Source organism: Petaurus breviceps, unplaced genomic scaffold (genome assembly GCF_028583685.1).
Source record: "Petaurus breviceps papuanus isolate PSGF00001 unplaced genomic scaffold, PetGlider_PUasm1.0 91133, whole genome shotgun sequence".
Taxonomy (NCBI): domain Eukaryota; kingdom Metazoa; phylum Chordata; class Mammalia; order Diprotodontia; family Petauridae; genus Petaurus; species Petaurus breviceps.
The window spans coordinates 92698325-92708043 of record NW_027187419.1 but is presented as its reverse complement, the minus strand read 5'-3'; the positions used below and the strand labels follow the sequence as shown (position 1 = coordinate 92708043).

At 33.8% G+C, this 9719-nt stretch overlaps 1 protein-coding gene across 3 annotated transcripts in view; it reads right to left on the bottom strand.

The window, feature by feature from the left end:
- The window catches only part of SCN2A (sodium voltage-gated channel alpha subunit 2), a 162948-nt gene that overhangs the window by 84300 nt on the left and 68929 nt on the right, over nucleotides 1–9719 (bottom strand). For all 3 annotated transcript variants that reach the window (XM_069080605.1, XM_069080606.1, XM_069080603.1), the window contains exons 9-11: nucleotides 7938–8079; nucleotides 7596–7802; nucleotides 5953–6246 (exon numbers count right to left, since the gene is read on the bottom strand). In XM_069080605.1, the coding sequence (XP_068936706.1) occupies nucleotides 5953–6246; nucleotides 7596–7802; nucleotides 7938–8079 (643 nt within the window). The remainder of the gene's footprint in view (nucleotides 1–5952; nucleotides 6247–7595; nucleotides 7803–7937; nucleotides 8080–9719) is intronic.

Below are 9719 nucleotides of genomic sequence, written 5' to 3'. Positions count from 1 at the left end.
TTCCTTCCTTCCTTCCTTCCTTCCTTCCTTCCTTCCTTCTTCTTCCATCTTTCTCTCTATCTCTGCTATTCTAATTAAACTTTAGATGGGCAGGAATATCCCAAGACATCATAGCCTTGTTAGTATAACTCAGGACTAGAGAGTTTGATGACCCTTACTCTAGAAGCTAATCACAAATATAAATCCAATAGAAAGTAAAGATATACAGTACTTACCTATGTTTAGATTCTTGAAGAATAAAAATAAACACAGTAAAATATCACATTGACCACAGCAAGTTGAAGATGCTTATTTTAGCACTGAGAAAAATAAAATCAATCTTGCCTCTAGATCTATTTAATTATAGTACAAGGAGCTGCTTCTCTTCTTCCTTCTGAATATTTTATTACAGTCTTCATGAATAAATAAAACAAATCAAGTTGGAAAGAACTGATTGATTCACTCCCTGCTTTCCTCTCTTCTATCTGTCTCAGAAAATGAAGTGTATTTTATTTACAATAAGTGAATGACCCAGTTTATCCAATGATCTGGTCACAAATTATAGAAATGTTAACACTTTCCTAAATAGTTTATTCACTTCAGTGACTGTTGTAATTGGAAATATTTATTTAATTACTTCTTTATGGATGGGCAACGGTTACGATGAGCCATTTAATCTATTTAGTTTCACTAGCCCAAATTTGGTATGATCTATTCCAGTCACCTAAGCTAAGTACAATTATGTGTATTATGTAACAATTATGTTTTAAGTGGGTATGATTCCTGCTTTCAATTTAACTTGGCAAAGTATCTTTGTAATTTATCTGACAACTTTAAAAATTTCAAGATAATTTGATACATCTATTCTTTTGAAGTCTTTGTATCATATGCAAATAACAATATTATAGTTATTAAAATGTTTTATTTCATCGCTTGGAATTTTCATTTCTTTATTGTTTTATATATATGTATATATGAATAATTTTCAGAAAACTACCAGGTAACTAAAGCTATATTTTTTGTGACATCTTTGTAGCTTTCTTCATGATGCTAGAATTTTAATTATATCTGAAGGTAGGCTACTTGAGGGATTACTATCCATTAGAAATTATCTGATTTTTGCTATCTCAAAAGGCCAGAAAAACATGGTATAGCATCAAGGAAATACTTAGAAATAAAGAAAATTTAGAAAGTGCTCATGATGGGAACATATATTTTGATTGAATAAATGAGTACGCTAGAAATGATGAAAAGATTTAAAAGTAATAAAACATTCTGTAAAATTATTTAAGTCTCAGAGTGGAAATATTCATCCCCCACAAAGACATAACATACAGATGTTTGCATGTAAATTGGATTTGTATGGCATTCACCACCCTTAGAGCTTATTCCTCACCTGATCATCATTATTTTGCTTCTGACTTGAATACCATTTCCATAGCAACCAAATGCTATGGCCCAAATAGAAAAAAGGAAAAAATAACCAAATCAAGTGAAATTCTAAGGAACAGAAATCTACTTATGTGTGGGAAATTAAAACCTGAGAAGATAAACTGTAAAGTATCTGCTCAATTGACTAAGCTGTTAAAAAAGATCCACCATTTCTCTAATACCACCCTTCAATTAGCTCTCAGTAAATATTTCACACCTTAAAACAATGGTCAAATGTGACAATGCCTCAATCTGACCCACTGATTATTTTTATATGGCCCAAAATTAAGACAAATTTTTTACATTTTAAAATATAATAAAAACTTTATTTTAAAATGTAAAAACCATTATTAGCTCATGGGTCATACATGTAAAATAGGCAACAGGGAGTCTGTTGACAAGTAGGCTGTAGTTATTTAACCTAAACTCCTTTCTACAACTGTCAACAATATTAGAGATTTTCATGTCTTCCTCTTTTCCTGTCACTAAATAGTCTTCTCCTAGATTAACCAAAGTTAAGGTAACAAATTGATTATGCAATGGAAATTATGTGACTTTTGGAGATACTAGAGGAATAATGTAGCAGATAATGAATTAAGAAATTAGGTCATGAAATGAGACTTTAGACTGATCCAGAAACTTTTGAAAAAGCTATAAAAGTTCTATAATGTTTGATGAAATGCTAAGAATATTTGATTTAGAAATGCTAAACATTATCTATTTTTGTTTTCAGTTTTATCATATTAAAAGAGAAGTCATGTTTGAAGTTGACCAATATGAAAATTTGTTTAGCTTGAGTACACATATTTGTTACAAGGGGTTTTTTATTTCTTTTGTTGATGTTGTTTTGGGAGGAAAAAGGGACAATGAATACTTGTTAGTTGAAAAAATAAAATTTTATTCAGAAAAAAGAGATAATCTATGTTACTGAGGATAAATTAAAATGAAAGAAATCAAAGGAACCTGGGATGATAACCTGTGTTGTCTCTTTAATTGATTTAATTTTATAAAATTAAAAAAATAAAAACATTAAAATTATTTTTGTTGTCTCTTTAAAGTGATTTAATTTTATAAAATTAAAAAAATTTAAATTTGTTACTTGAGTACACATATTTCTTACAAGGTTTTTATATTTCTTTTGCTGATATTGTTTTGGGAGGAAGGGAAATGGGGAGAAAGGGACAATAAATACTTATTAGCTAAAAAAATAAAATTTGATTAAGTAAAAAGAATAATCTACATTACTGAGGATAAACTACAACTAAAGAAATCAAATAAAGCATATTTGCTCAATTGACTAAGCTGTTGAAAAAGATCCACCCTTTCTCTACAACCACCCTTCAATTAGCTTTCAGTAAATATTGCACACCTTAGAAAAATGGTCAAATGCGACTGTGTGTGTGTGTGTGTGTGTGTGTGTGTGTGTGTATGAATAATTTTCAGAAAACTATCAGGTATATAAACCTATATTTTTTGTGAAACTGGAGCATGTTAGTAATGATAGAGTTTGTTGTCTAATTGATTTAATTTTATAAAAATATGTAGGAACCAAGAAAAGTAAGGATTTTGATGAAAACTGGAGATAGTGCAGGGTGAGGGAAGGGAAGAAAAAGAAAAAAAAAGAAAGACATTTACATGATAACTGCTACATATTTGAAAGGAATAGCAAGTTGTATATAGTATATTTGTAGTTTCATGTGCTATCTATCATCTTTTTTAATTATACTATTTTATGGAAATTTTTTGTTTTATCCCATAAGTTAAAAATAAAATGAATTTTAGAAAAAAAGAAAATTAAAAATATGATCCATGACATTGGTTCTATATGTTTAGCTTCTGATACAGTTATGAGAGGGAACATTTTCAAGGTGTTGATTAGTAAGAAAAGGGTTGGCAAAAACTTGGGTTATAAGTAAAAAGATATGCAGTAATTTTTTAAATGTACCTAATTTTCCTCAAGACTTATATAAATTGCTTTAAAAAAAGCATAGTCACCAGAAGCATGTTCACATAATTAATCAGTAGTCTTTTGATGTTCATGGCCTTCTATTAAGGACATTATTATCACAACAAAATTTTTACCATAACAATTATAATGACTATAATAACACACTTACTATTGAATAGAATGCAGTAGAAATTATATAAAAAGAATAAGTATTTATTTGATCTGGGATGTTGAATAATTGGGACTATGACTCAAATAAATGCTAACTAAAATAATATCTGATCTCGTAAGTCTTGTGGGAATTGGAAGGGAAGGTCAGTGACTACAGGATCATAACTTTAAAGCTGGAAGGGACATTAATGATCATCTAGGCCAACTGTTTAATATTTCAAATGAGGAAAATGAGGAGGTTAAATGATAGTAAATCTGTGTGACCTTGGGCAAGTTATTTAACTTCTCTTACTGTGGTAGAGTCAGAACTCAAACCTAGGTCCTCTATTCCATGTTGCCTCGAAAGAGCTTTGGTAAGGCATAGCAGGGGGATGATATGTGCTTATGGAAGGTTCTACAGGCTTCTAGGTCTTGGAAGAAGCCAATGACAAACACAAAGAGGGTCTCTTGTGTCTGAGGATCTTAGCCAGAGTGGAAGTTTGGCTTTATGTAAGACATTCTTAGGGGATTTGTTAGTGGGGAGTTTCCATATTTTAGAAACTTAAATAATTACCAATATAATCATAACTATAGCAAAGTAGGATAAATGATAAGAAAATATAGGCAGTTGGTTTAGACAATAGTTTCATTATAAAGCTAAAGTAAAGCCCAATTCTATAATATCTTTTATCTTATATTTTATGAAGCTTCTGCAGGAAATGCATTAATTTGCAAGGGATATACTTGCACTGCTCAAGGGTACATGAGACTATGCATATGAGAACGTAAAGAAGTTATCCTTGGGAATATTAGGACTCCTGGACATATGTCTTTCAGATGAAATCTAAATGTAAAAGTCCTGATAATTTTTTAAAGACATTCTCTGGATTTCTATGAATAGCAAACCCTTTTTCAAATTCCCATCCAAGGAATTATTCATTAGCATAGGGAACTCTTGTTATGTGAACTCCCCTTGCTAGCATAGACTACAAACCCCGTATGACTCAGGAGCTATGTTGGAGGGAGTTGCCTGGACCACAATGCAGTCAAGTGACATTCCCACATGCAGCTATTTGGAAATGTTACTCTTTGCCTACAGTTCTAAGTTTCCTTGAGTATGATTCTCTTTAGAATTTCAATTGCATAGCATTGTGGTTACACCATTGGAATCATTTCCCATCTCCCTACTTCTCACTGAAACAATGTCAGATGTAAAGAAGTGTTCATTTTTGATGGTGCAAACAGCTGAAAGACAACCTAATTTCCCTTTCAGGTACAGATACTATTAATAAGCTCTTAGCACATGATAGTCTTAATAAATACTTTATGATTGATATTCTCCACTATGTAGCTAGGTTATGCAGTGGCTAGAACATTGGTTTAAATATGACCTCAGATACTTGCTAGCTGTGTGACCCTGGACCTGTCATTTCATCTCTGTTTGCCTTAGTTTCCTTATCTGTAAAATAGGGATAATAACAGCCCCTACTTCCTAGGGTTGTTGTGAGGATCAAATGAGAGAATTGATTGTAAAGGGCTTAGCACAGTTCCTGGCACATAGTAGGTGCTATATGAATGTTAGTTGCTATTATTATTATTATTGTTAATGGAAAATAGTGGATTTTTATGGCTTGCTTCTGTTAGTGCAAATTAAGATTGATGAGCAGCAAGAGCCTCTCCACTCAGCAACCCATAGGATGGTGGAGACACTGGCACAGTAGACAATGGCTCTGAACCATGTGTTCAGTGTGGATACTCTATATATAGATATTATAACTTCAAAAATATGAACCCCGTAAAGCCTGTGGTTTCCAAATATTCCACAAATTCTATAATCTCTTATTAAGTTCATTCACTGAATAAACAGTTCACACGTTCTTCAAACTGATCACAACAAATATCTATGGTAATTATCAATCTAGCAACATTATCCTATGTATCCGTGAGCCAACCTACCAAAATAAAGAAATTTCTCACTAAGTGTAGTAGATCATAACTATAATTGCTGCTACCAGGGAGGCAGAGGTGGAAGAATCTATTGAGCTGAAGAATTCTCTCCACAGTGGGGTAAGTTGATCAAGTGTCCACACTAAGTTTTACATTAACATGGGACCCCACGAATTGGAATAGGAGAGAAGGGATGGAGGAGGAACCAGGTTATTTAAGGAGGGCAAAACCAGACCAAATTGGAAAATATAGCAGGTCAAAGCTCCTGTGCAAATCAGAGTGGGACTGGGCCTGGGAGTAGCCCCTGCATTTTCTACATGGCCAAGACACAGTCTTAGTCCTTAAAAACAAACAAATAAAACCCTCCAAGAAAACTATCATTTTTCTTGTACTAATATACTAGTATTATAGTATATATATATATACTATAATATACATATATATATATATATATATACCAGTACTAATATACAAATTCTTTAATAAAACATTTGTACCTGGTGGGGAGAAGAGAACCTCTTTTCATAGGTCAAACGATTTCCTTCAATGGAAAAACGAAAACCTTTCCTTCTGATACTATCTTCAGATTCAGATTTGTGGAATTCCTCTTCTTCTTGCTTCTCTTCTTCTCCAGACTGCTCTTTCTGTTTCCTTTTCTTTCTCCGGTTCCTCCTTTCTTTTGCACTTTTTGAGCTCAGCTTTGATGCTTCTGAAGAGCTCTCTGAGAAGCCCCCTACTCCACCAGTTCCACTGAATTCTCTTGATTCTGCAGATGCTGCTGCTGCTGCTGCCTAGTAGGAGATAAAGTATGTGGATGTGGTAGTTGTATGCAACTACACTTTTAAAAAATATCCCTATCTTTATCATTAACATGATCATATAAAATGTCTATTTTCTATTTTATTAATGAAAAATGCAACACAGTAGCAATACTGACCTAACCAAATATGGAGAAGCAATATGATGAAAAATATTGGACTTAAGAACCAGAAGACATGAATTTGACTCTTGACTGTGTCTTACTAGTTGGATGACAATGGAAAAGTCATTTAGCCACTATGACCCTCAGTTTCCTCATCTGTAAAATGGGGATTAGGGAATAATACTTGCATCACATACCTGATGGGGTAGCAAAAAGAATTATATGAGATAATGTATATAAAAGTGCTTCAGGCCTAGTAAGTCAAGGAATTTTACAGAGGCTTACATATGGTCTTGAAAAGAAACTTGCGCAGAGACTAGTCATATCATACTTTAAAATGATTTTTGATATAGCCAAGAGATTCCAATTATCACAAGACTAAGCTCAGTCTTTGCTAGTATTTAAATACATGTCATAAAAGGCAAACAACTTCAGAAATGAACCTCTCTGTTCCCTGTAATTATGAACCTAGTGAGTGCTTACCTTTTTGCCACTTATTTATTTTAAAAACAGTCTACTTTTAGTGGTAGCACAAATTAATGCTATTCAATTCTGACAAAAATATTTTTATTCTACTGAATAAATGCTTTTCAGTTTGAACGGATAAATTGAGGGCTTCCAGTATAGGATAACAACAAAGACAAACTACAGATCATATATATTAGGGCACTCTAGATTGTAGGAATTTATGTGGCTTAGCTAATTAATGATTGTACAGTATTTGAAAAGCTACAGCTACAAACTGTTAAGCACCATTATTATTGAACTAGCATTTTTCATTGGTTCTGTCATCATACATTTTAAAATACTGTGTTAAAAAAAACAACAAAGTACTCAATAGCAAAAAAAAATGGTATAAATAGGTGACTAAATTAGTAAGTGCCTTAGAGGAACTGTTTCCAAGAAATTGCCCCCAAAATAATAATAAAACATATTCTTTCCTCATTGTGAACATTTATAATGTCCACATTCATGGAGTCATCAGGGAGTGAGGGAAGGTGTCATGAGTCAGAATGACACAATTTGCATATGTTTATGCCAGCTTTATTCCATGTTATTTGGCACACCTTGTCATCCACTCTTAACTGAGGAAAATAAATAACCATATGTAATGAATAGGTCTTTAGGGTAATTAGAATTCAGGGCAATTAGAACTTTACCCATGCTGAGGACACTGCAGAGAAGGAAGCTACAACTTGATTAACCACCTGACAATACCTGAGCTTCTTCCTGTTGTTTCTTAAGTTGTTCCAACATCTGCTGAAACTCAGCCTCCTTCTGCTCTGCCTCTTCCAAAGTGGCCTGATTCTGCTCCTCATATGCCATGGCAACCACAGCCAGGATCAAATTTATGAGGTAGAAAGAGCCCAAGAAAATGACCAGGACAAAAAATATCATGTATGTCTTGCCAGCTGCACGAAGTGTCTGAGAAAAAGAAGGGGGACAGAGGGGAAAAGATGGTTTACTGCCCATCTGCCTTCTAAGTGAGGGATTATCACTGGTTTGATCCCATTACTACATTTTAATCATTGAAAGTCATTGATCTAACTCAGGTCTCACCAGTTGATAAAGATTTTCCCAGAAGTCCTGAGTCATCAGTCGAAACAGGGACAAGAAAGCCCAGCTAAAGGTGTCAAAGCTTGTGTAGCCATAGTTGGGGTTTCTGCCAGCTTTCACACATATGTATCCTTCTGGACACTGGCTGCAATTAGATTAGAAGATAGGAAAGAAATTATATCTACATATCTGTTTGTTGATTTTTATATGTTTAAAGATTTTTCAATCGCTATTTTATATGACAAATGCACAGAAGGGGAAGGGAAGGAAGAATAAGCATTTATTTTTTTTTTAAAGCAATTGGGGTTAAGTAACTTGCTCAAGGTTACACGGCCAGTTATTTTGTGTGGGTGTTAAGTATCTGAGGCCAGAACCGATCCCAGGTCTCCTGACGCTGGGGCCGGCACTCCTACTCACTGTGCCACCTGGCCGCCCCAAGAACAAGCATTTATGAAGCATCTACTCTGTGTAAAAGTTAAATGCTTTAAATATCTTTATCATTTTATCTTTACAACAATGCTGGGAGGTGCTGTTATTATCCCCATTTTAAATTAGGAAACTGAGGCAGACAAGAAGTTAAGTGACTTGTACAGGATCATACAATTAGTAATCTCTGAGGTAAGATTTGAATTCAGGTCTGTCTTGACTCTAAGCCCAGTGTTCTCTTCACTGCACTACCTAGAGGCCTTACTACCATAAGGACCTCTTCTGTTTAGCTCATTTCATCCTGCACTAAACATAGTTTTAGGTTAATTAATTCCTAAAGCTCTTGAAAAACTATGAAACAGTTTGATGCCAGGTTTTTATCCTGAGTCACCTCAATACTCAATGTTCCTTAATGTATCATTAACATATTTATTTGTGAAGATGACATTTTCACTAACAGACCTGGCAACTAAATATAGAGAAATAATGACTTTGTGCTATGTCACTTTACTTTATTTCCCCCGGAAGAAAATATCAGAAAGGCACATTCTACTTGATGACCACACATTAAGGATAAAATCTACTGGAACAGATCAAAACAAAAACTTTAGAATCAGATTCACTGTGTAGATGCATATTTAAAACCTCCCTTTTAAACAAAATGGAAAAATATTAAGAAATGATATTTGTTAATATCTTAATAATATTTCTAAAAATATTAATAAATGATATTCACTCTTTCCAGACTTCTGGGAATAGCCCTGTAGAAAAGCGGGTGATAGGTCAAGGACAAGAAAACTTTTCTTAGAGAAATAAATTAAAAGTGATAACCTAACTTATGTCTTGTCTCATTTACATCACTGACTTTCCCACTCTTGAATCCATTCGTGCTAGAATCCATCCAAGGGCAGTGCCCTCTATTTCACTGAAAGGGAGGTACCCTCATGCCTCAGATTCAGAATACTGATCTCTCATTGATTTTTCCTTTTCTCTCCTCTGTAAATAGAATAATAATAACATCTACCTCCAAGATATATTTGTGAAGCACTAAGCACAGTGCCTGGTACATAGTAGGCTTCAAATAAATGCTTGTTTCCTTCCTTCTTTGTCATCTTAAGGGAGAAGCCATATTAAAATTCTTTTGCCAGTAGTAATTTTGATATATGCAGTGGTCTGCTGGTAAATATCTGACAACAGGCTCTCAAAAAAAAAAACATACCCATGACACATATTTTTTTTTTTGCTTTTTTTTTTGGAGGGGGGAAGGTAAGGCAATTGGGGTTAAGGGACTTGTCCAAGATCACATGACTGTGTGTGTGTGTGTGTGTGTGTGTGTGTGTGTGTGTGTGTGTGTGTGTG